The sequence below is a fragment of the Danio rerio genome, chromosome 8 (assembly GCF_052040795.2).
Source record: "Danio rerio strain M-AB ecotype USA chromosome 8, GRCz13ab, whole genome shotgun sequence".
Classification (NCBI taxonomy): domain Eukaryota; kingdom Metazoa; phylum Chordata; class Actinopteri; order Cypriniformes; family Danionidae; genus Danio; species Danio rerio.
The window spans coordinates 6957473-6985357 of record NC_141028.1 but is presented as its reverse complement, the minus strand read 5'-3'; the positions used below and the strand labels follow the sequence as shown (position 1 = coordinate 6985357).

Below are 27885 nucleotides of genomic sequence, written 5' to 3'. Positions count from 1 at the left end.
ATATTTAGTACAAGTGAGGGAATTATAGATGTGTGATTTATTTCAACAAACTTGATTAAATTAAGGGCCCTAACATACACAGGGCGCAATGTCAATGTGGCGCAAGACGTGATGCAATAGTTTTTTTTTATTTTCAGCTTGGCGCAAGAGTCGTTTTGAGGCGTTTCGCCACGCTGTTTAAATAGCAAATGCATTTACGCTCATATGTGCGTCCATAGGCGTTCTGGTCTAAAAAGAGAGGCGTTCTGAGGCGCACTGCTGGTGCGTTGCTATTTTGAGAATCTATAATAGATTTTTCAATAGACCTAAACAAACCTGGTCTAAAGTCCAGCACAGAGTTGCTCATAGTACGCAAATATCTTTATATATGAAAAATTATTAAAATATTAAGGATGTGTATATATAGGATATAATAAGAATATATAGGATATAAATATAAAGGATCAAAATATTACAAAACATATTTTCTAGCCTACATAAATGTGAAAAATCACTGCTTTTATCCCTTCATCTCGGGAGGCTTTTTCAGTTCATTCATAACAATTTGCTTTTGTATAATGATATTATTATTAGCAGTATTATTTATTATATGCATATTTATATTTGTTTTATTAAAACAAGCTTAGATTTGCCCACTTGCAGGTTTTAGACCATATGGGGCACAGCATGTGTTTTAGGATATAACTCAGGTTCGTTATTATTGTTCATTTATTCGTTTGCTGGAAATTAGAACTGAATTTAGAAAAAGTTTACAAACAAATATTTGCGCTTAACAAACGCAATTAGTTATTTATAGGCTAATCGATGTCTGTGCGTAAAGGTTTCCCTATCCTTGAGAGCGAAAGTGAAAGTAGATCGATTATCTCTTATTCTCGCGCAGTAGATGCTCTGTTTAACAGTTTTCTTGCTAGTAAAATGCTCAGTTTTTCCACTTACACTTACTTTACGTCCTGTAAATAGCAAATGTGATTATGGCACGACGCAACTGGCTCTTAAAGGAAATGGGAGATGAGACTCTGATTGGTTTATTCTCAAAACACACCTATAACTCATTAAGAAAATAAACTCCACCCTTTTAGATCATGTGCCACGGCGCAAAAAATTAAAAACAGTCAAAATGACTGCCTCTGTTGTTTTAGTGTTTTAAAAAGTGGAATAAAAGCTACAGCGAGGAAAGCCAGATTTATTATGGTTAATATGTGAAGCTCGTTTAAAAAAAATACAACTGAATTTTATCAGTTCTTAAATCTGTTTAAGAAAGTGATCACAACTATGATTTTAATCTGTTATTAGGCATTAACATAAAAATTAACATAAGTGTACGCAGAGTTGTCAAGATGTCTATCTGATTTCTTTTGTCTTTGCCATGATGACAATAAATAATATTTTACTAGATATTTTTCAAGACACTAGTATACAGCTTAAAGTGTATTTTAAAGGCGGAACAAGGGTATTTAGTCAAGTTAGAGTAATTGGGTAAATCACTGTATTTCAGATTAGATATTACACTGAGGTCCTGACTCTCTGTGGTCATTAGAAATCACATGGCACTTGTAAAGAATAGGAGTGTAAACCCTCTATTAGAGTTGGGCCGATAGACAATGCCATCGTCCATCGCTGTTGGCCAATAGACAACACGATGCTGAGCTGGCATCGCCGATCCTCTGCCCCCGTCGCAAACTTGCTTGCGAAAAATACACACTCAGGCCCCGTTTACACTAATATGTCTTGGTGTTAAAATATCATTTTGGATTGAAAATGATCCACATCCACAACGTGTTTTACCTAGCGTTTCTGAACAGCCCTCCATCCGATGAAAACTCACATCACGTGACCACACACACACTGTCATGCACTCCTCTGAGCTCCAGAGAGCAGTGCACGTCGGACAGTTAAGCAAGGATGTACCGCTGGCTCGCGTCTCACTGTAGTTGTTAAACGTGATATTCAGACATCCCAAGTCTCCCAGGAAGTATGCATTTGTGGGACTCATAATGCCCGCAAACGAGTGATAATCTCCCGAAAATCTCACGTCTCCCTCCTGGTCCTCAAATAAGCCACGCACACTTCTAATTCCTGAATCCCTCCTTGCTCTTCAGACACGTCGCACGCACTTTATCAAACAGCCCACCCTCCAGGCTTTTTTACATGTTGACGATGCCATCGCCCATCGCGAGGTTTCACATTAGACATCGTACAATGCCAAATTGGTCCACATTGCCCTCACCTCTATCGCTGTCTGTCCACTCCACAAATAGCTGGTGTGTGGTGAGCACTGGCACTGTTGTCCACTGGCTGCCGTCGCATCATCCAAGTTCGTGCTGCACACTGGTGGTATTGTGGAGAGACTCTCTCTTAAGATTGTGAAGCGCTTAGGGTGTATGGCCATACACCATAAATGCGCTTTATAAATATACATTACTTGCACTGTATAACATATAATGTTATATTGCCAATAATATAAGTTTTATTCTAGCCTAAACAAAACAAGTAAGCCTTTCTCTAGAGTAATAAATATTATAAGAAATACTGTGAAAAATGCTTTGCTCGAGGTCAAATCACTTTGTTGTAAATGTTGATAAATTGCTGACATCATTGATGATGTGCAAAAAGTAAAAAAGTAAACGTGACATCTGTGTCTTGTTCCAGAATAAGAGCCTGCCGCAGTGTCGTGCCGAATACAATGTCTACAGCACTTTCCAGAGTCACGAGCCGGAGTTCGACTATCTGAAGAGTCTGGAAATCGAGGAAAAGATCAATAAGATCCGCTGGCTTCCTCAGAAAAATGCTGCACACTTCCTTTTGTCCACAAACGGTGAGCTGACGCACATTATTTAAATTAATCATTCATTCTTTTATTTATTTATTTTTAATTAAATGTTTTTTTTATCATCCAGCTATGCATTAATCATAACCTTTTTGTCATTGATTCAAACACACAAAGTCTTAATTATAACTGATTATGATTAGTATATTATAGCATTGATCTCAGCTGTGCACAAGTCATTTACAATTATAAAAGCGCTTTAGTTTTTTTTTCAAGCAAGATTATTTTGCCCGAGTTGCTTATGATCAAATAGTCAAAGTAGTGTAATAACTGTTTATAGTTCAGATATAAACACTGATTTATAGAGCGAAGATTAAATTTACAGTTTGAAAGTAATGTGATGTTTTTAATGAATGTTAAAGCAATTAAATTATTATTAAATTCTTAATGCGGATTCTTGAAGTAATGAAACATGAAGTGTTATAAATGAGTTATTGGATTATTGATTTTAAATTAGATTTTCATTATTATACTATTAAAATGTGCATGTTTTATCGCTTTTAAAATCAATAATAAAAATATAATTTATGTATTTATTTAGATAATTAATTTTATTTTTATTTATTTATGTATTTATGATATGCATTATGCAGTTTTTAAATCGACTGCAGCAAATGAAATCGTCCGAAATTCTTGTTTATTACATATTTATTTTAGGATTTAATCAGAATCATGGGAGGAAAAAATTATTAAATAGTTCTCAATTTATTCAGAATCATGCATCTCTGGTTAATTATATTTTATACATTTTAATATTTGCTTAAATTTTAAAATTCTTAAGTTTCAAAAATGCACATTAACACATTCATATGCCTGTTATCTTTGGATTATCCCCTCTTGCAGATAAAACCATCAAGCTCTGGAAAATCAGTGAACGGGACAAGAGGCCGGAGGGCTATAACCTCAAAGAAGAGGACGGCCGCTACAGACATCCATCATCTCTCACAACACTACGGGTGTGTGTGTGTCTTATATTCCTCACATTGTGTGGTCCAAATGTCCCCACAAGTATAACAATACTAGTTATTTTGACTTGAATTTTGATATTTTTGGTACTCATGAGGACAACTGCTCTTAAATCGCACAAAAAATTAAGTCTTTTGAAAATGTATAAATGCAGATTGTTCCTTTGAGGGTTGTTTAGAGGTAGACAAATTGATTAAAGTAACCAAAACTGAAGTGCTTCATAACATTTCATCATAGTTCTTCTAATACTGTTGAACAACACCCATTCATGTTTTAGAGCTTAAGCCAGGGGTGTCAAACTCAATCCCTTAAGGGCCGCAGCCCTGCACAGTTTAGTTCCAACCCTGCTCCAACACACTTACCTGCAGGTTTCAAACAACCCTGAAGGACTCAATTAGTTTGATCAGGTGTGTTTAATTAGGGTTGGAACTAAACTGTGCAGAGCTGCAGCCCTTTTGGAACTGAGTTTGACACCTGTGGCTTAAGCTTTTTCAATCCACGTAAAAAGTTGACAACTGTATACAGTCTGTACTGTATAAACATTAAGTCTAGTGAAAGTGCTGAATATAGTGAAAGATGCGTAAATGTGTGTGTGTACTGGTTACTCCCTCAGGATTACGCTAATGCATTGATTACACTGTACGAGTAACCGTGGTCTGCTCTGCACAGGTGCCAGTGTTCCAGCCGATGGATCTGATGGTGGAGGCGAGCCCACGGCGGGTTTATGCCAACGCTCACACCTACCATATCAACTCCATCTCTGTTAACAGCGACAACGAGACGTATCTGTCTGCCGATGACCTTCGTGTCAACCTGTGGCACCTGGACTACACCGACAGAAGCTTTAGTATCCTGCTTAAGCATTGTTGTTCATTTACACCGTGCATTGGCTTTTGAGAGATGAATAATGTTCTTAGAAGTCTCGTATGCTTGCCCGTGTTGCATTTATCTGATCGTGAATACACTAAAATCAAGAATGTTGTGAAATTTAATAACTCTCTCAATCATTACTTTAGTTTTAGTGTCGCGTGATCCTTCAGAAATCATTGTCAGATTTTTTTCCTCAAGAAAAAAAAATTGCACATTAGCTGCAAGAAAAATGCAGATAATTACACTATTACATTCACAAATAAACTACTTGGACATTTAACACAATGTTATGCATGTTAAAATATGATTAAATATTTGTATTTTTTTATTAACAAAGCATACAGGCTCCATTAACAATATAATTACATATCAATTTAACAACTCCCACCCCCTCCTCTACGGTCTCTTTAAACTGGTGTATACGATGAATAGAAGTTAACAGAAAAACAAAAGTTCAGTATCAAGAATGAAAAATCAATGGACTGCAATTATAAAAAAATAAGACAAGCATCCTGATCATTGGTTTGTGCAATAAACATGGAGACTGTCAGCGGCTGTAATCCAGATCTTTAATGTACACATTTGTACCAAGTTCCCTCGAGCCCAAAGTTTTACCAACCACCTGTACATGTCCAAAATATGTGGAGGAAGCCAGCGTTGTGCTAATAGTTTTTTGCAGAAGTTAAGCCAGTCAAACAGCTTTTTGTAGCTTGGTATGATTCAACGTAGAATATGAACACATATTTTAATAACATATGCATGTTTTAGACATATTGTAGTTCCCTTTATGAACAAAAAACTATTTAAAATTTCACTAAAGCAAACGAAAATGAAGAAATAAAAAGCAAATATTGTATAGTAAAATTCATTATTATAGATAATATTTATTTTAAATATCAATTCAATTCAATTCAATGATTAAATCACACTGAACTGAGCTAAACTGAACTGAACTTAAACACTAAAAACTGAACTACACTGTTCCAGTTACTGAACCACACTGTTCCAGTTACTATGACCATTTATGTGAAGCTGCTTTGACACAATCTACATTGTAAAAGCGCTATACAAATAAAGCTGAATTGAATTGAAAATATCAAGAAACAAACTTTTCAGACCCTTGTGGCTCATTTTATAATATTCAGTGGGAGATATTTTACTGTTGTTTACATACAACTGGCGTATGTATTCATGTTTTGAATTCTTTAAATATTATATTTTCATAATGATAATTATGGTAAACCTTTCATTTATGCGTCAGTATTACATTACTGTTTTAATAATTAGCTATAAACATGTATATTATTTTATCTACATGGTAAAAATATTGATTTTGTTGCTCAAGAAATATTTGTGACTGTTACAACTATTAAAATGAGTTCATCCTCAGGAAACCTTAATAAATCTTGTATAAACTTAATACACCAAATCTTAAATTTTTTAGGTGCTTTCACACCTTGACTTTTGTTTCGGACCCATGGTGTATTTACATTTACATTTAGTCATTTAGCAGACGCTTTTATCCAAAGCGACTTACAAATGAGGACAAGGAAGCAATTTACACAACTAAGAGCAACAATGAATAGGTGTTACAGGCAAGTTTCAGGTCTGTAAAGTCTAAGAAGGGAAGTATTAGTAGTATTAGTTTTTTTTTTTTTTTTGGTACAGTTAGTTTGATATTCAGAGAGGCAATTACAGATTAGGAAGTGTAGTGGAGAGTAAATAGTTGAGTTTTTAGTCGTTTCTTGAAAGTAGCGAGTGACTCTGCTGTTCTGATGCAGTTAGGGAGTTCATTCCACCAACTGGCCAGATTGAGCGTGAGCGTTCGCGAAAGTGAATTCTTCCCCCTTTGGGATGGAACCACGAGGCGACGTTCATTCACAGAATGCAAGTTTCCCCTGTTAGCTCAGTTTGTTTGGCATATGTGAATCCAGCATGCGTGCGCTGCTCCGCGACAAAATATCTGAAGCGAATTGATTGTAGTGAGAAAGCAAAACAATCCAACGAACTAAAGAACCAGGCTATATCACAGTATATTATGGTTATGTATTAGGGCTGTCAAATAATTAAAAAAACATAATTATTCACACTTTTTTTTGTAATTAATCATGATTAATCGCGAAACGCCATATTTATTACAGAAATAAAAGGACAGGCAATAAATGCCATTTGAATTTCAAAACAATCAATGCCAATAACAAACGAATGATTTCCATGTTGGATTCTAAGTGGACTACAGACGCACACACACACAATGTGCGCAGTACAGCGGACCTGGTGACCGAGGGAGGGATGGGATCCCTTCACATGCTTTAACCTGCTCATTTTGACAGCCCTAATATATATATACGGCTATATGAAGAGAGAATTATGAGTAGGTAGGAATATCATTCCTACCATTAATGTGCTCTTCATGTCGAATATGAAAGTGAAAACATGCTGAAATATTACCAAGTGCTGTTTATCCATTAGCAAAATTGACCGAAATTACCATCTGATATTTATTCCATATTTTAATCTTGTAATATTTTGTATTCGGCCTATTGATTTGTTAATTTCTGACACCTCTAAAGAAAGATCAGCATTGATCTGCTTCATGATCTGACTGCAGTCTAATTCTCTCTAATGTAGCCTATAATGCATTATTCTAGCCAACATTTTTAAGCTCAAAATTAATAATGAAAACAAAGTTATTAAATGTTGTTTTCTTATTTTAAAATAACTAAATAAATGTTACAAAAAAGGACAGGCAATAGATTGATTGATTGATTCAACAGATAGATTTGTACAACCCTTAACAAATCAAATGAGGCTTACTGAGAAAGTCTTACCTCTGATTTATATTTAGTGACATTTATAAATGTCTGTGAGTGTCACCATTCAAAATGAAAGCACACCTTTTCGCTTATATTGTCTTATTGCTCATCATCATAAATAAAAATAACAACAAATGACAGCAAAGCGAAACTATTTTTAAATTCCCGTTTCGGAACAAAACAATCGATTTGCAGGTGTCCTTCCCTTTTGATTGATTTATTGCATCCTTGCTAAACAAACCTTTTTTTTTTTTTTTTTTTTTTTTTACTTTTGAACTTTATTTATATTATTAGACAATTTTATGAATGTGACTGCTATACTGAATTGTACTCCTTAACCACGCACTCAGACATTGTTGATATCAAGCCGGCCAACATGGAGGAGCTGACGGAGGTGATCACGGCGTCAGAGTTTCACCCGCTGCAGTGCAACACGTTTGTGTACGGCAGCAGCAAAGGCTCAGTGCGCCTGTGTGACATGAGGGCGTCCGCTCTGTGTGACCAACACTCAAAATGTGAGTTTCATAGCATCCTACACACTAGGGCTGCACAATATTGGAAAAATCTGACGTTGCGATATTTTATTTTTCTGCAATAAATATTGCGATATGAACAGTTTCACAAGATGTTTTGAATAGCTCTATTTGACGGTTTTTGAGGAGTCCAACATTATGCTGGTACAGAAATTGACTCGTTTGTCTCGTTTCTTGTTCAAATATAAAAATAAATTTTTTTATGTAGTTTTGTTTCTACCTTTAGAAGAAATACGTCAAAATTAGGTGTTTTTTTTCCTTAAAACAATCTTAAATATCTGTCATTAGGGTAAGTAAAATAATCTTATTTTCACTTTGAAATTAAGATATTTGGGCTAGAATTTTTGTTTTTTAAATTTTGCTTAAATGGTTTAGAAGTACGTTTATATAATTAAATGAAATTCATCTTTGTTACACATTTTTGAAGCCCAAATGTTTTAAACATTCAAGGCCTTAAAAGTCACAGGCCTTAAAACACATGCAACTGATAAACTTTCACTCTAATATGATTAAACTCCGCAGCGACTCTACAAATCACATGTGTTCTGTGGCTCCTGGTCAATTATAATTCAGACTGACTGTTGTGATCGTGCAGCCCTACTACACACACATGATGACACTTTGGATTGCATTTATAACGCAAGCCTTAAAGTGCTCCTATTATGCTTTTTTTAAAAGTTGTTTATGTTTTGCCATCTTCAGAATACAATTTCAGATATTCAATATTAGATGAAGTCCGAGAGCTCCTTCATCCTCCATAAACAGTCCTGAAAAGGAACTTTGTCTAAATGATCAATGTGGCTTCAGTAGTTCAACTGTAATAATGCGAAGCTCCAAGAATACTCTTGTGCACCAAAACAAAATGTAAATATGACTTAGTTTGCCTTTATCTTCTCATCTGTATTCATCGATTACAATTTAACCACTGAAGTTGCGTTGAATCTCTTGACAATGCTTTTGGATAATTTTCTGGACTTTAAACATCTCCAGACCATTTCTGTCTATGGAGGATGAGAGAGCTCCAGGATTTCATCTAAAATATCTGTTTCAAAGATTGTTTCAAAGATGAACGAATGTCTAAGGGTATTGGAATGGTATGAGAGTAATTGATTAAACAGAATTTTCTGTCCCACTGTATATATGGTGGCCTTAACTACTAGATATTTGCATCAAAATATAAATGCAATGTATTTACTGTGTTGATAATGTATTGCAGAAGACTTCTGGTGTTCTTGAGGTGGGATACGGGTAGGGTAAGGGACAGGTTTGGTGGTATGGGTAGATTACAGGATAGTTTAAGTTTTTTATTCATAAACTCAATGTAAAAATGTAAAGTGGGCCTGAATTTTCAGTTTGGGTCAACTAATCCTTCAATTATATATATATATATATATATATATATATATATATATATATATATATATTTTTTTTTTTTTTTTAATCAAAATGTATATATTAAACCCATTGTTGAATCCGCTTTCTTATTTTTAGTGTCTGAAATGGTTGGCTCACGGATCTGTACTCTCTAAAGCTCTCTAAAGATTGGTCAGATCTAGTCCAGTAATCTTGTGATTGGTTGAAAACCAAACCCTCTTCAGAGTATTTAAATTTCAGTTCTTCCTCAGCACATGTAAACAATGTAGAGTAACAATTGTATTGTTTATTTTATATTGTTTTAAATTCAAAACATCCTTCTGAAGTGGAAAATGGGATCTTTTCAGCATGTCGCAAAGAAAAACTAAACTATTGGAGACCTCCAATGGTTAAAATGCAGTGGTTGAAGGTCAAATCTGACATTGTTCAGAGACTGACAGTGAAGAATTATTCTATTTGTTTGTGCAGGAATCAAAGATTAGATTTTCTGATGATATACAGTGCATTCGGAAAGTATTGATAGTGCTCCACTTTTTCCACATTTTTTATATTACTGCCTTTATCCAAACTAGATTAAATTCATTGAATTCCTTTAAATTCTACAAATGGATTTAGGTCTGGACTCTGGCTGGGCCACTCAAGGACATTCTCCGAGTTGTTGTAAATCCACTCCATTGATATTTTGGCGTTGTGCTTTGGGTCATTTTCCTTCTGGAAGATGAACCGTCGCCCCCGTTTGAGGTCAAGAGCACTGTGAAGCAGGTTTTGATTCAGGTTGTCTCTTTACATTGCTGCATTCATCTTTCCCTCTATCCTGACTAGTCTTCCAGTTCCTGCTGCTGAAAAACATCCCCACAGCATGATGCTGGTATTAGCCTGGTGATGAGCGGTGCCTGGTTTTCTTCAAACGTAACGCCTGGCATTCACTCCAAAAAGTTCAATTTTAGTCTCATCAGACCAGAGAATATAGTTTCTTATGGTCTGAGAGTCCTTCAGATGCCTTTTAGCAAATTCCAGGCAGGGAGTGGCTTCTGTCTGGCCACTCTACCATACAGGCCTGATTGGTGGATTGCTGCAGAGATGGTTGTTCTTCTGTAAGGTTCTCCACTCTCCACAGAAGAACGCTCGATCTTGGACAGGGTGACCATTGGGTTATTTATCACCTCCTTGACTAAGGCTTTTCTCCCCCAATCACTCAGCTTAGATGGCCGGCCAGCTCTAGGAAGAGTTCTGGTGGTTCCAAACATCTTCCACTTATAGATGATGGAGGTAACTGTGCATATTGGACTTTCAGAGCAGCAGACTTTTTTCTGTAACCTTCCCCAGCCTTGTGCTTCGACAATCATGTCTGGGAGGTCTAGAGACAATTCCTTTGACAATTCCTTTGTCTTCATGCTTGGTTTGTGCTTTGACATGCACTGTCAACCCTGTGACCTTATATAGACAGGTGTTTCCCTTTTCAAATCATGCCCAATCAACTGAATTGACCACAGGTGAACTCCAATCAAGCTGCTGAAACATCTCAAGAATGATCAGTGGAAACTGAATGTACCTGAGCTCAATTTAAAGCTTCACGGCGAAGGCTGTGAATACTGATGTACATGTGATTCTTCCGCTTTTTTATTCTCAATAAATTTGCAACAATTTCAAAAACTAATTTTTCCACATTGTCATTATGGGATATTGTGTGTAGAATTTTGAGGAAATAAGTCAATTTAATCCATTTTGTTATAAAGCTGTAACATAAACAAAATGTGGAAATAGTGAAGTGCTTTGAATACTTTCCGGATGCACTGTATTTCAGGCAGTTCATAATAGCGTCTATCTTTTTTGAAAAGAAAAACTCTATTTGTCTTATTTAATATTTTACTTTCACAAACAGCTGCATTTCACACTGCGTTAAAGGTAGAATCTGAAAAAGCATAACATGTGCTCTTTATCTGACCAAGCAGAAAACCTCTCTAACTGATATTTGTTGTCTATTCATTTATATGTTTGTGTAGTGTTTGAGGAGCCCGAGGACCCCAGCACACGGTCCTTCTTCTCTGAAATCATCTCATCCATCTCAGACGTCAAGTTCAGTCACAGCGGCCGCTACATGATGACTAGAGACTACCTGACCCTCAAGATCTGGGATCTGCACATGGAGAGCCATCCGGTGGAAACTTACCAGGTGCAGTTGCTGTCTTACTGTTTCAGATTCATTATTTAATTCTACAATCTGATCCGTTATCTGAAATGCTTTTTTGTCAACATACTAATTGACAGCATTATTTAATTTAGTAAAAATGCTCAAATTTTTCCAAATCTGCATGAGAAAATATCAATGTCCTGCTTGCTTTATTCATGCATTCGATGTAGGGCTGCACAATATATTGTTTTAAAGGGTTTCTGTGGGGTCTTACAAAGTCTAAAATTTAAAAATCTAAATTTTAGGCCTTAAAAAGCCTTAGATTGGCTGTTCTAGGTCTTCAATATTTTTACACAGGTCTTATTTTTCCGATGTCCATTTAACGCTACATCTAATGCTCATTTAAATTCTTTTTTGTGCTTTATTTTCGTGGTGTAATTTGCGGTATTAAAACTTCAAACGAGACCAACAGGCGATAACTAATCAGCTTTCTGTTATTGAACTTAGTGCACGCGGCAAATGTGGCGTCGTCGCTGTGTTTGCGGAGGCACGACATGATTCGGCTGGCGGAGCGCACTAACTTTGAGATTCGGGTAAACAGTTCGCGCAGCACCATGTTTCATTTGAGTTGAATATGAATCGCTTAAGAGATTTTGTATGAAAGGGGTACGACTGCAGACACCTTTATGATCCGTCAATGTGTGATCATAGGGAGAACCAGATGACAAAATACCTGGCCTGAAATTGCAACCGTGGGAAAGACAAAGTTTTTGTAAAAGTTAGCAAAAAACCTGAGGGATACGTTTGTTAAATCCAAAAAAGAGACCATGGCAAAAGTGGAGACCCAGGTGGTTTTAATATTACAGAATATGTTTTTCCACCATTTATAGGTTTAACACTGATGTATATATTACAGTATTAAAATGTAATAGCTAAAAACTAAAATGAAGTAACAAATTATGTCTTTGATAACTGGAAAGGAATATATGAACCTGTCGGTTTACAATATACTGATGGCCTGTTTTCTTGGCTTTCAGGAATTTTGGACCATTATTGCCTTTTGAGCTTATAAGTAGAGGACACAAACTAGCCAGACAGTAATGTCAAATGTGGAGTGGGCTAAATAAAAAAAGAGTCAGTATTTTAGTAAGTACTTTTTTTGTTGCTTTTATTTTTGCTATAGTAAAATATAATTGTAGAGTAACCCATGTTCTGTTGTCATTAATATTTTCAATAAACTTTAATTGGTAGAACTGTCGGAGATATAAACAAAAGCAAATGATACATCAAAGTTTGATTTAAAATTCTTGAGCGATATTACTGATATGACGTAGAACCAGAAACTACCTACTATTTATCCGTCTGATTTTTACGATGGTTTCTTTGAACCACAAAGCCTCATCCGTTTCGTTAGGTACGTGCGCAGTCAGTAGAGGTGCGCGATGCGGCTCCAGGCGAAAGTATACATCAGCCTTAAGATGTTTTTTTTTTCTGCTGTGCATCTAACCTGCCTTTAGTAGTGTTCAGTTTAAATAAATGTATTTTACCCCTAATTTTGTGATTTAGCATTTTCTATTTGTGTATGCGTGGTTTTTATATTGTGATATAGATCCTAAATTTATTACTTAATGGTCTTAAAAAGGTCTTAAAAAGGTCTTAAATTTGAAAATTTTTGTCTGCGCTAGTTGCATCGCAGGGATCTGCAATGTAGTTGGGATTATAGTTTACCAGACATTATTTAACAACACAGTGGAGTAATTCAGAGTGAAAGTTATTAAAGCAAATTTAAGCCACTTGGGCAGTCAATTAAATGTTTGTAGCTTAAAGATTAATTGTTTAAAGATTAACACTTAAAGATTTAAACACTTAAAGATTAACACTTTATATAATTATTTACTCAAATAAAATGATACAGCGTTGTTGTCATTGTCATTACAGTGTTTCCTCTAGGATTTTTTCCAGCTGCGGTGGCAGATGTTGTCCATTTTACACAGATCTAGCACTACATGTCATGTCATTATTTCATCGACAAATGTCATGGGCGCAGTATTGAGATCGCATTCATGTAATAGCCTACAAGCATGTCAATCTCTGCTTAAGTGCCGATTTCCTCTGTTCGTGCACAAAACTTGTTGCGCGACCTCAAATATACGCTACTGAAGTGCAGATTTTCTTGCGCGCCCTCAAATAAACGCGGCTGCAGTGTGATTAAGTGCGTTTATGTACCGAGTATGTCTCCAACATTTGTTAGATTTTCTAGGAATATTTATGAATATCTCCGATAGACTTGCGAAGCGGACCGTGGCATTAATGCGTCCTGAAGTAAAGTGAAACGGCTATAAACTCCAGCAAGATAAAGTTATTATATACAGAGCCACGGACCTTTATCTATAAATAAAGTATAATTATGGAAACTGTGTTCATCATAACTGAAAGCTAAGCCGTGTTTGCTGGCCTCACGCATCACGCACCTGTCAGTCAGTCTGTCAGCACGTCACCTTAAAGGGTTGAACAGCACGTACAGCACTACTACGGTCAAAGAAAGATTTGCACTGTTATTATTCCCTTACCTTTTCATTTGTTTTCGGTGGGATTTTAACCCGCTATTTATAAAACTACAGATGATTTTGAATAAGAAGCTGTAATGTAGTCGTGGCAGGATGAATTTTGGTGTGGCACCCCGCCACGGAAAAATGAATGTAGGGGAAACCATGCATTATACAGTGATTTAAATTCCTGCTTCTTACTGCTGTTTTAATCCCTAGAAAATCATAAATCATTGTTTATTTGCATATTTTCTCTGTTATATTTACTTTGCATGTAATTTTTTTTTAATTTATTTATATTTTCCTCCCCTACAGACACATCCTAATCCATCTAAAATTATTAATTCTTTACAAAGTATTCCAGTCATCTGCTGAAATTGCTATATTCTTATTCACTGTGATATATACTGTGATATAAATGCAATGTCAGGTTTTTTTTACAGTATTGTGCAGCCCAAATTAAATGTGGACTTCAGAAAAGCTTCATTCAAATTTGCTTCATTAGCATGCCTGTAAATGATGCTAGATTGCCTATGCTTGAAATGTGTGGACAAATAAAAAAATTAATAACACTTCAAACTAAAGAATAGAATCAAACTATCATAACAATTTCAACTTAACAATGTAGGAAATAGCACATAAGAAATAAAAAAAAATCCTTATTTTATTATTATCATTATTTTTATCATTAGTTGAAGCATTGCTATTTCAACTGATGGTAAATTAGCTCTATTTTAAGTTAAACTTTAAAGAAATAGATTGAAAATTAAATAATCCCTCAATATGTTGAAATATGTTCTATCTCTCATTCACATTCATGAAAAGCAGCACCCAAAAATGCCTTTTAAATGAATTGATGCAGATCACAGATGATTCATTCACTGAGTCATTCAGTCATCAGATTCGCTTGCAGGAGTTAATGTCTTTCTTGATTATTAGTAAACAGCAACTTAAATCCGAGCTATTTTAGGAGTTCAGGGGTCGGTTTTTCGTACGTGGATTACTCAGTTAGCTGGATTTGGATTTTGACGATTTGACACGATCCAGGATCGTTTCGTTCTTCAAAGCTGATCCGAGAGTTGTTGTCATGGCAATAGTTCTGCTAGGTCAAACATGATCGGGAGCAGGTTCAATTTATATAAACAGGATTAGATCGGCTCAGTTCAAGCAAAGATAATACAGAAAGCATGTTCCGAATTCTGATATTTTCTTGTAGTTATATACACTTTGGAAAATGGTAAATATTTTAAAACTATAGAGTTATAGTTATGAATAAAATAAATAAAGTTATACATATTTATAAAACTTATGCAATCTGCACCCTCGAAATGAAAGTACAAAGACTGCCACCTGGTGGTGCAAAGAGAAAACTTATTTATATGAACTTTTTAGATCGCTTTAGTACAAATTTTGTATAATAAAAATGCACAATATGTGACTTTTTAAAAAAAGCAATAATACATTAATGCAGTCATAAACATGTTTTGATAGTTAATATGCCAGGGATTATGCTTCACAAAAGATACAGACGCCTTTACCAATAACAAAATGCTTTTGTAAGCATCCGATTAAAAAAACGGCTACTATAATAAAGAACATATTTTCTAAATGTAGAACTAAATACATTGATTTGCATTGAAATACATGATAAATACACTTGACACATGAAAGTGTAAAGCCTGCAGCTCACAACAAATGTGGAAGGTTATTGCGTTTCATATTTAACAAGTTGTTTACTGCTCATTTGATGTAATTTAGCTCACATGGATAATTGAATATTAATCAGATGATGTCATTACGCTGATGTGGCGTCAGCCAATCGTTGCATTGCTGATCATGATTTCGAGGATCGATAGATCTGTCCTTCAACACACGCAGCGATCTCAGATCAGTTCATCCAGACATTCTAATCTGATTCGCGAACTTGTTTGAAAAACCAAATTAGCGAGAGATCAGTTATCAAGATTAAAAGATCCAGAATCTGCCAAATCATCTTAGATCATTTAAGTGAGGTACGAAGAACGGACCCAGGAATAATTGTAATACAACACGAGTCAAATTATGAAGTGCTTTTATGTGTGCTTTTTTTTTTATTTTAAGCACCCATGAAAAGATTTGAGTCAAATGATCTGCTTTTGTCACATTTTGAGCTCTGATTTTAATTTCATAGGGGGGACACTACTAAAATTCTTATGAATTATGAACATATGTAATCAGCATGGGTCATATGATCTGTGTTGTCCTATTATTGTCTTGTATTTTAATTATAAAAATAGTTGGCGATTCATTCCACTGTGGCGACCTCTGAAATAGACTAAGCCGAAGGAAAATGAATGAATAAATACATGAAGCAGGAAACTCTTTAAAATTAAAAAGGATTGTAAAGAAGGAAAGAGTTTTTGTGAACCGATCCTTTTAATATAACGTCACCTTGGAATTATAAGGTATCTGCGTTCTGAATGATTTTGAGTTAATGAGCTTTAACGTTTTTGCATTCCATTGCAAACAGTATGTGTGTAAAAACTGTACAAAAGCACGCACATCTCTCTTAATTGGGTGCTCATCCAAAACCGCAAAAAGTGCAAATTAAATGTAAATCAAAGGCGGCAACACCAAGGCTCCAAAAATACAAATTTATTAAATTAAAAAGGCTGACACAGAGCGTGTAATGTTTCGAGCCACCCGGCTCTTCATCAGACAATGTTCATCACAATCAGGTGCTCCTTTTTGTACACTTCCAGATCACATGATCTCCTCTCGCATATATACCAACATATACATACATGCATATGTATACATACACAATCATTCATATATACATATATACACATGAATACATGTATACACATTCACATATAGTCTATAGCTTTGATATTTCAAATCAAATTACAAAAAAAATACACAAAAAAATTAGTTTATTTATATATTTTTTTTTTTTGTAATTTGAGGAGATCATGTGATCCGGAAGTGTACAAAAAGGAGCACCTGATTGTGATGAACATTGTGTGATGAAGAGCCGGGTGGCTCGAAACGTTACATGCTCTGTGTCAGCCTTTTTAATTTAATGAATTTGTATTTTTGGAGCCTTGGTGTTGCCGCCTTTGATTTACATTTAAACAGTATGTGTGTAACATTTCTTTTTTAAAATGAAATGTCTTAATGTAAACAACTTATAAAAAACATCCCATAATGGAGATAAGTTGTCATTTAATAAGAATATGCCAATAACTCAATTTTGACAATGTCAGATAGAACCTTATAATTCCAAGGTGATGATAATAGTAATGTATAACCATTGACCACTAGATAGCGCCAGGGATTCATTTCTAACTACATTTTTTGCAACGCATGATAGTATTGCTTTTCAGGAATTCAGAATACCTGGCAGTAAAGTATTTGGATTTAATGAGAAACTCTGGCTGTGATGCAATTTCTTCATTATAGGTTTCAGTTACTGTAATTATAGGTCCACATTACTTTGAATCCTCATATGATTTAGATCAGTGGTTCCCAACCTTTTTCTTTGGGGCCCCCCCCATGAACATATACAAACATTGGAGCCCCCCCACCATATAAATACACACGCACACATATATACTGTATGTATGTATATATATATATATATATATATATATATAGTTATAGTGTATGTGTGTGTTTGTGTAATATTAATATATAATATGTATAGAAAATATAAATTAATCAGTTTTAACTTGTCTTGGCCTTCAATAAAACCAAAATTTAGGTAGGCTTTGTCATACTGTCTAATCTTTTTCTTCGCCTCTGAAGAATCACTGCATTTACGTTTCTCTGCCATATTTGTTTTGATTTTGCCTTTACGACACGTTGGACAAGCACATTTTTGAGCAAACTTAAAATAATTATTTAAAGTTATTAATTTTAATTATTTTTACTATTATGTTGGAATTTTAAGCATGTGTTTTGATTTTTTTTTTTTTGTATTTAAAAATACATATATAATAGTAGGGCTGCTCGATTTTGGGAAAAATCATAATCACAATTATTTTGGTCATAATTGTGATCACAATTATTCAAAACGATTATCAGTTAAAGTCAAAATTATAAGCGCTCCTGAGATTTTTTTTTTTATATAAATATTTCCCAAATGATGTTTAACAGAGCAAGGAATTTTAACAGTATTTCCTATAATATTTTTTCTTCTAGGCTTATTTGTTTTATTTTAGCTAGAATAAAAGCAGGTTTAAATATTTTGAAACCATTTTAAGGTTAATATTATTAGCCCCCTTAAGCAATATATATTTTTGATTGTCTGCAGAAGAAAATACTGTTATACAATGACTTGTCTATTTACCCTAATTCAGCCTTGGCTTGTATTTTGAAAAATTAAGGCCTTAATGAAATCTGTCAAGTGCTTTAATTAATAACATTAAAATTGACTTTAAATCTAAATCCCAAATATCAGAAATGACAACAGATTGTTAAGATTTAATTAATGTAAGTAGAGCAATGTGAACATTGTAAACTAAGCCTCTTAGATTCAAATAATGTAGCGTAAAACAGTGTGACACATCAGTAGCTGTGCATTGTCTATTATTATAAAAAGCTTATCAGAGGTATAGGTAATATGATTTAATTAATGTATAGATGTATAGTGTCTTACATTATATTTACCTTTTAAAAAATAGCTCAAATTAGCAAATAAAACACAAGGTAGGCCTACGGGGCAAAAAGGGGACGCCTCTCAGATACTTTCAGAAGCTGTCATTCATTTATCCTCACCATGCTCATAGTCTTTGTCTCTTTTTCGTCTCTTGTTTATCCTCATTGCATCAACTTGGGGTAAAAGCACAGCATCTTGACTCTGTCTTTCATGAAATGGAGTTGCCGTTTAATGTATAGTAAATCGGACTCCTTCAAAGTAGCATCACTGCACAAAAAAAAGTTATGAATTGCTTACACTTCTGATTGAACATTGTGTTTTCTTTTTCTTATAATGCACAGAGTTTTGAGGTAAGGGACGTTTTCATTTGCCTTCCACTGACAGTCAGACAGGCTTATCCAGTTTATCAAACTCTGTCTTTTAAAATCGGAAGCGGAATAAAACTGCCTTCTCATAAAGGCGGCATATTAAGCCGTGACATTGAAAACATGATTCGATTCGCCCCTTCTGATTGGTTCTCGGGGTATAGCGGCTTGTGCTGTCAAAGGCAAGTGGAGTTTAGCAGCTTTTGTCAGTAAATTGTTATTTCTGAATGCGCTAACGCTGGGATTTAGATGATTTGAAGCAAAAATATTTGTTGAACATGTAGTACGTGCCTAAAGCATTCACTCAATGTCATTAGCTCATACTTGGTGGAAGTGCCGTTTAGCGGCTTTTGCATCTGAACTCTTCATATAATTATATATATATATATATATATATATATATATATATATATATATATATATATATATATATATATATATATATAATATATATATATATATATACATACATATATATATATATATATATATATATATATATATATATATATATATATATATATATATATATATTTATTTATTTATTTTTTTTTTTTTAAGGATTTAATTATTGATGTTTTAATTTAGGTTTATCTTTTTGTGATATTATTTGTTTGTTTGGCTTAAATGTGAATTTTTTTAGTTCTTTTTATTAGATTTTTCATTTGTACATCGTGAATGAAAATGTGAAATATTTCCTTGCCAGCTCGCTGAAATAATTTATACAATTTATTCACAAATGCAATATTTATTTACTAAAAATACTTTATTTTTTTGTTATTATTTTGCTATTATAGTGGTCTGTGCAGAATGCACTATGCTTTGGTCTTCTATATACTAGAGCTGCACGAATCTGGCTAAAATGGGATTTGCGATTTTTTTTTTTTTTTTTTTTTTTTTTTTTTTTTTTTTTTTTTTGCTTAAAACAAAGATCAAGATTCTCTCTCGATTCTGTACATGTAAAATAAAGGTATGGTAAAAACAAACCTATGGCACAACATCGATAATAATATTATGTGTAGGTCTACTGGTTTCTATAAATAATTCTATTCTAATAATAATTCTGATGTTGAATTATTATGTTTGAGAGATATGCTTGCAATCTGTCATATCAGACAATTTTGTTCACTGGTAAAATCAGACATTTGCCATTATCAGATTATATTCAACAATATATAGGCTAGAGTAGTTATACTGACACCGTAAACATTTATTTTCATGCACAACTGTGGGTTCGCTATAAAAGAAAAAACATATCAAACGCTTGCTGTAATCATAACTCTAAAATGTGATATGCTCATTTAAATAATGTGCACACTTTCGGTTTCATTTTGACTGCTAAGTGCTTGTTCATATTTCGTGCGCGGCTCCCAAACGATCACTCTGTGCCGCAAGCTGAATATTATTTACAAATGTACTACCTGTTACTCGCAACATATGCAGGTTCTGTTCACTAAAAACAGCTCACGGTCAGCAGCTCATGTCACGTGTGATTTCCCGATCGCGAAAACATCATGTTTAGACAAAAATGGCATTTGTAGTTAAATTAAACCTTATAAATACAGTATGTGACTCATTCAACATTGTTTGGAGGTGTCAATGTCACTGAGCAACGTGTGTGAAACAATGAAAAGACTCGTACAGCCGCCTTTTCTTCTCTCCTGAACTTGAAAATATGATTGACAGAATCGTAGAAATGCTGGATTAAGATCGTCTAGACCAGGGATGTCAAACTCAATTCCTGGAGGGCCGAAGCCCTGCACAGTTTAGTTCCAACCCTGCTCCAACACACTTACCTGTAGGTTTCAAACAAGCCTGAAGGACTCAATTAGTTTCATCAGCTGTGTTTAATTAGGGTTGAAACTAAACTGTGCAGGGCTGCGGCCCTCCAGGAATTGAGTTTGACATCCCTGGTCTAGTGGGGCCAAATCGAGATCGCGGTCTTTTAACGATTAATTGTGCAGCTCTACTATATACCTTATGGTAATCTGGCCGACTGATAATTGTTTTAAATAATCATGATTACACTAAATAGAGCTCCTTGATTATGGGAAAAATCATAATCATCAATATTTCAGTCAAAATTGTATAACGGTAACTCTGGTCTAAATGTGACTGTCATCTCTCTGTCCACAGGTTCACGGTTATCTCAGGAGTAAGCTGTGCTCTCTCTATGAGAACGACTGCATCTTTGATAAGTTCGAGTGCTGCTGGAGGGGCGACGACAGGTGAGTTCAGTAATGATATCATTATGAGTTTCTCAAAGGGCTCCAGCATGTTCAGATAATGTCTTTAGTCAAAATACAAGCACAATAGCATGATCTGTGGGCTCACAGCAGGGTTTCTCAGCCGTATCAATGCGTCCAGTGAGAGTCTGTCAGACTGAAGCTTTTATCTTTGACTAACAGATCACTCGCTTATATAGACACTTTTTCAGAAGCGTCTGACCGTTAAAGGTGCAGTAGGTGATCTTCCACAATGCTGACAGCTTGGCATAAATCTCTGAATCACAGTCCCTCCCCTGCCATCTAGAGCCGCGCCTCCTTTAACAAGAGCACAGCAAAAGAACCCTCTCTCATGTGCTAGTGCTCGTCCGGCGGCGTGCAAGCCAAACTGACATGCTATTTCAGAGTGAATATTTAGAGTTGCATGGTAAACAATATAGGCAGAGACTAGGTGGAATAGTGGTATTTACTTGTGTTTTGTTGTTAAACTAATTAAAATCTACATCATCAATGCTGTAAAAGGTCCCTTATGAAACTGAAAATGGTCTTTCATCAGACATTCATCAGAAGATTTTAGTGATTGAACAACACTTCTGTGAAGATATAACCCATTTTTAACAACAACATCTAACATTACATCAGCTTTGCGTGAAGCTAAAACAGTTTTAAAACAGAACATGACCTGTCTAAGAGAAATCCTTCAGCCGTTGTGTCATTCTTTCTCCAGCGTGCAAAGATAACTCCAATATTGATTCAGGTTTTTAAAAAGTTTTGATTCAGCAGGTTTTTACTGATCGCGTGCGCATTCTCTTTCTCGTGATCGCGCGGCATTCGGCGGAGCTGCGTACAAAAGGCTGCGCAGTTGTCCAAATCTGCATTTGCTGACAGACAGTTTGGCCTACTTATTGGAATTATGAGAGATGTAGTTCCGACTCTATTTAATTAGATGAACATTTTTTAGTTTTATGCTTTACCCAAAATATAAAAATACATATAAATACATTTTAGATCCTTTACTTTAGTCATTACTATTAAACTGTGAAGAGACTTTCAACCAGCACAGCAAAAAATGCTTCTAAAGACAATCACCTACTGCACCTTTAACCAATGCTAATACATTATGCATGATAGTTATGGTAAATTTACTATTGTGTATACTTCTATTTAGCAAATGCAATACATTGGTGACTGTCAAGAATTTTAGAAGGCACAAAATGGTTTCCATTGTTCGCCTAAAATAATTGCTGTTCGTTAATCAAAATCATAAATATGCAGCTACACGATTCCTCAACAGTCTTGGTGTCTGTTAAGTTATCAAAATAAAAATAGGCAGTTCATTATATTATGTTTTCATTTTTTCGGTAAGAGGGTGATGTGAATGACGCTATAAAGTACATCGTTCTTTTTGAAGATTTACCTGACTTGTCCTCGGGAGTTTGTTCTCCATATCAAACTTGCAAAGTCTGAACTTACAAGGGAAGACTGAACTTTGCGCACTTTAATATTGAGAACAAGCCCCAATCAGAAAGGTGAATGTCTGCAGCCACGCCTCCATTTTCAGATGTCATTGTTTCCCCCCCATCCACACTGACACGAAGCAGCAGCACTTTAAAAAGAAAACACTCAGTTTCCAGGGCTCAATATCTGGGGTAGTTTGGACAGATGGTGTAACCTTAGCAAAAAGTTATGCGTTTTAAAACTAAAGCCTGGTTTATACTTCTGCGTCAAGTGATCGGCGTGATTGCCCTGCATTTATACTTCTACGTGCTGTTTCTGTTGCTCTGCATTAACACTTCAATAACGCTAGCAGGGGGTAGGTGTTTATGTCCCTCTGTGTCAAGTTTCTTCGCTGGTGTACAAGTGACTCAAACTCGCTCATTTTGAAGCTGGAATCAGCGTACATTCAACAACTTTAATCATAAGTTAAACACAAAACAACAACGTTACTTTGTTTAAGACGTGCATCAACGTCGCCAACAGCCACGAACAGGGCTAGGCGCAGCCACGCGTAGGCTTCGACGTAGCATACAAGTCCGCTTGACGCAGAAGTATAAATCAGCCTTAAAACGTATTGGTGTAAATGGGGCCTCAGTGGTGATTGAAACTGTCAGTGACCAAAATGCAGCCGCCAGATTAATAACAGGAACTAAGAAAAGAGATCATATCTCCCCTGTCCTCGCCTCATTGCACTGGCTTCCTATAAAAATTCAGAGTTGATTTTAAAATCCCTAACACATGTCCTGAATAAGGGTTCATGATGTCAGATGCTCCGGGGAGTGAAATCTGAAAGCGAACATAAGATTGCGGATAAAAATAAGTTATACAACCTTCATTTGGCTTAATCCTTATCCTTTCAGATCTATTTTAGATCTTGCTTTGACGAGACCAAAATAAAGATTGGCCATTTTAATCATTAATCATTTTTACATCTTACATAGTAGGCTACCTTTTTTTTAAGTGTGCTTCACAAGGGAGTGCGGGAAGTTGCTGCTTGGTTTTGACTCCATAGCAGTTGCAATACATTCCTTTTTACATGTATATGTTTTTTTTCTTTATAAAATAAGAACTCGTTGTCTAATTGTGTCATTATTTCACATCTCTCTCCAGCGAGGTCATGACTGGCTCCTACAACAACTTCTTCCGGATGTTTGAGCGTGAGGGCCAGCGAGACGTGACTCTAGAGGCCTCGTGGGAGAACGGCTCCCCCGGCTGCCCGCTGAAGAGCTGGCGCGTGTCCACCGGCAGCCGACGCAAGAGGAACGAGATCGGCGTCGACTGTCTGGACTTCAGCCGCAAGATCCTCTACACCTCCTGGCATCCTCAGGAAAACATCGTTGCCTTGGCGACGGTCAATAACCTTTACCTTTTCCAGGAGAAACTCAATTAGGAATTTCAAAACTGCTTCGTCCCCATTCCTAAAAGCAGGAGTCAAATGCGGGATACATGCTAATCTCGTATCCAAGCACAAACTCATAGTCTTAATATTAACCACTGTAGTACACCAAAACCTTTGGATTATTCTGTTATGTTTAATTGATACACTGTAGGCCGGAGGAAGGGATTTTTAGTTGGATTACTGTATTGGGTTCTTGCACATTGATCTGTCTGGTTTATATGGAAGCCTGTTTCGGTCACAGGTGGATTCAAAAGCAATTCTGGCGTTTTAATTACTCAATTAAAAGTTTTTTAGGAATAGAAACTTCTGATCTCATAAAAAATCTTGTGAATTCTGAGTTTATATCACAATTCAAATGTACAATTATAATATCACAATTAGACCTTTTTTCTTAAAATAAAACTTTTAGGCTTTCTTGCAATTGTCAACGTATATACAGTTAGGTCCATAAATATTGGGACATCGACACATTTCTAACATTATTTGCTCTATACACCAACACAATGAAATGAATAATAGCAGACTGTCAGCTTTAATTTGAGGGTATTTACATCCAAATCAGGTGAACACTGTAGGAATTACAACAGTTTGCATATGTGCCTCCCACTTGTTAAGGGTCCAAAAGTAATTGAACTGAATAATAATCATAAATCAACCTTTCACTTTTTAATACTTGGTTGCAAATCGTTTGTCTGGAAAGCATGGACAGACACTGAGTTTCGTTCTGGTGGTGCTCTGCCAGGCCTCTACCTTAACTGTCTTCAGTTCTTGCTTGTTTTTAGGGCATTTTCCCTTCAGTTCTGTCTCCAGCAAGTGAAATGCATGCTCAATTTGATTTAGATCAGGCGATTGACTTAGCAATTGCACTTCATTACACTTCTTTTCCCTTCAAAAACTCCTTTGGTTGCTTTTGCAGTATGCTTTGGGTCATACTCAACTGCACTGTGAAGTGCCGTCCAATGGGTTCTGCAGCATTTGGCTTAATGTAAGCGGAAAATATTGCCTTAAACACTTCAGAATTCATTGTGCTGCTTTTGTCAGCAGTCACATCATCAATAAATACAAGAGAGCCAGTTCTATTGACAGCCACACATGCCTATGCCATGTCACTAGTACCACCATGCTTCATTGCTTTGGATCTTGAGCAGTTCCTTCCCTTCTCCATACTCCTCTCTTCCTATCACTCTGGTACAAGTTGGTCTTGATCCCATCTGTCTGAGATGTAGTTCCAGCACTGTGAAAGCTTTTTTAGAACTCTTAATCTGGCCTTCCTGTTTTTGAGGCTCCCCAATGGTTTACATCTTGTGGTGAACCCTCTGTGTTCACTCTGCTGTAGTCTTCTCTTGATTGACTTTGACACACATACACACACCTAACTGCTGGAGAGTGTTCTTGTTCTGGCCAGCTGTTGTGAAGGGTGTTTTCTTCACCAGGGAAATAATACCTTGTTCATCCACCACAGTTGTGTCCATGGTCTTCTGGGTCTTTTAGTGTTGCTGAGCTCACTGCTGCGCTCTTTCTTTTTAAGAATAATCCAAACAGTTGTTTTGGCCACGCCTAACATTTTTCTATCTCTCTGGTTGTGTTTTGTTCTTTCAGCCTAATGATGGCATGCCTGACTGATAGTAACAGCTCTTTGGATCTCATCTTGATAATTGACAACAACAGATTCCAAATGCAAAATGAACTCTGAAATGAACTGGAATTGAACTCTGGACCTTTTATCTGCTCATTGTATTTGGGATATTGAGGCAATAACTCACATCGGGCCGTAGAAAAGCTTAGAAGCCAATAGTCCTATAACTTTTGGACCCTTAACAAGTGAGAGGCACACATGCAAACTGTTGTAACTCCTACACCGTTCACCTGATTTGGATGTAAGCGAAGCTGACAGTCTGCAGTTAAAGCACATCTTTTTCGTTTCATTTAAATCCATTGTGTTTTTTGTACAGAGCCAAAAATGTTAGAATTGTGTCGATGTCCAAATATTTATGAACCTAACTGTATATTGCGATTATTATAGTTTTTATTGTCAAATGTGTGATTTAATATTTACATTGTTTATTTATTAGAGGTGTGAACCAACACTGGTCTCACGGTTTGGTTACGATTGTCATGCCATCGATTCAGTTCAATTTGATATCTCGGTGCATTGACGATGCTTTCCATACACTTTTCCATGCAATTTCAGCTTTTTTTTAGAATTCCAAGAAATAAATGCAAATGAGGTGATGCCAATAATGTATTTTACAATACAAAAAAACTTTACAAATTTTACAAAAACAAAAAAAAAGTCTTAAATGGAAGATATAAACTCTCAATTCTGACATGCAAAGTCAAAAATCCAAACTTGCAATTGTAAGTCAGAAAAGTGAGATAAATATTGCAATTTACCTATTTTAATTATTTTTCTATAAAGTATTCTATAAATGATACTCAAAATTGTGAGTTCGCTATTGTATTTTTGTTGGATTTGCAAGCAAAAGTTGTCGATTTTAATTTCTAGCGCAAAAATTGCTAATAAGAAATTCTTAAACAGTTTTTAGAAGCGAAGTCAGTTATGTAAAATACAGATAAGGTTGTATTAGTTAATGTGATTTAATGTGTTTACTAGCATGAACAAACAATGAACAATACATTTACAGTATTTGTTCACATTAGTAAATGCACCGCGAGTTAAGGAATTAACACTGAACAGATGTATTTTCGTTAACTAATGTTAATAAGTATGAATTTGGATGTTAGTAATGCATTGGTAAATGTTAAACTATGATTAATAAATGCTGCACAAGTATTGTTCATACTTGGTTCATGTTAGTAAGCACAAACTTTATTGTAAAGTCTGACCCAATTATCTATACACACACACACACACACACACACACACACACACACACACACACACACAGTTGAAGTCAGAATTATTAGGCCCCCTGTTTATTTTTTTCCCCAATTTCTGTTTAACGGAGAGATTTTTTTCAGCACATTTCTAAACATGATAGTTTTAATAAGTCATCTCTAATAACTGATTTATTTTATCTTTGTCATGATGACAGTAAATAATATTTGACTAGATATTTTTCAAGATACTTCTATACAGCTTAAAGTGACATTTAAAGGCTAAATTAAGTAAACTAGGCGGGTTAGGGTAATTAGGTAAGTTATTGTATAACCATCAGGGCCGGCGCGTCCATCAAGGCACTCTAGGCGGCCGTCTAGGACAGCAGAATATAGAGGGCGGCGTCCCCGACACTATCCTCACCACCCGCGCCCTCAGTTATATCCGCGTGACCGCGTCTATAGGGCGGCAGAATAGAGAGGATGGCGTCCGCGACACTACCCTCACCACCCGCGCCCTCAGTTATATCCACGTCTAGGCGCCCCCACCCCCGCTTACACTTTAGGGTTGAGGGCGGCAGTTCAACTTTGTTCTGTAGACTATCGAGGAAAAAAATACACCTTTAAGCGGCTAATAATTTTGTCCCAAAAATGGTGTGTAGATAGAATTAAAATCTGCTTTTGTTCTAGCCGGAATAAACTAAATAAGACTTTCTCCAGAAGAAAAAATATTATCTGACATACTGTGAAAATTTTCTTGCTCTGTTAAACATCGTTTGGGAAATATCAGAAAAAAAGTTAAAAAAAAATTAAGAGGGGGCTAATAAGTCTAACTTGAACTGTGTAATATGAGCAA

The 27885-nt window shown here is 35.5% G+C and overlaps 1 protein-coding gene across 2 annotated transcripts in view; it reads left to right on the top strand.

Moving 5' to 3' along the window:
- The window catches only part of ppp2r2aa (protein phosphatase 2, regulatory subunit B, alpha a), a 37400-nt gene extending 10114 nt beyond the window's left edge, over nucleotides 1–27286 (top strand). Inside the window, exons 4-10 of one of the 2 annotated variants that reach the window (XM_087264135.1) lie at nucleotides 2650–2815; nucleotides 3671–3783; nucleotides 4463–4640; nucleotides 7830–7994; nucleotides 11390–11559; nucleotides 21207–21298; nucleotides 23903–27286. In XM_087264135.1, the coding sequence (XP_087120261.1) occupies nucleotides 2650–2815; nucleotides 3671–3783; nucleotides 4463–4640; nucleotides 7830–7994; nucleotides 11390–11559; nucleotides 21207–21298; nucleotides 23903–24182 (1164 nt within the window). In that variant the 3' untranslated portion in view covers nucleotides 24183–27286. Of the gene's footprint in view, nucleotides 1–2649; nucleotides 2816–3670; nucleotides 3784–4462; nucleotides 4641–7829; nucleotides 7995–11389; nucleotides 12039–12127; nucleotides 14544–21206; nucleotides 21299–23902 lie in introns of those variants that run through there. The other variant, XR_015497420.1, reaches the window with a different exon arrangement.
- The last annotated feature ends 599 nt before the right edge of the window (nucleotides 27287–27885 follow it).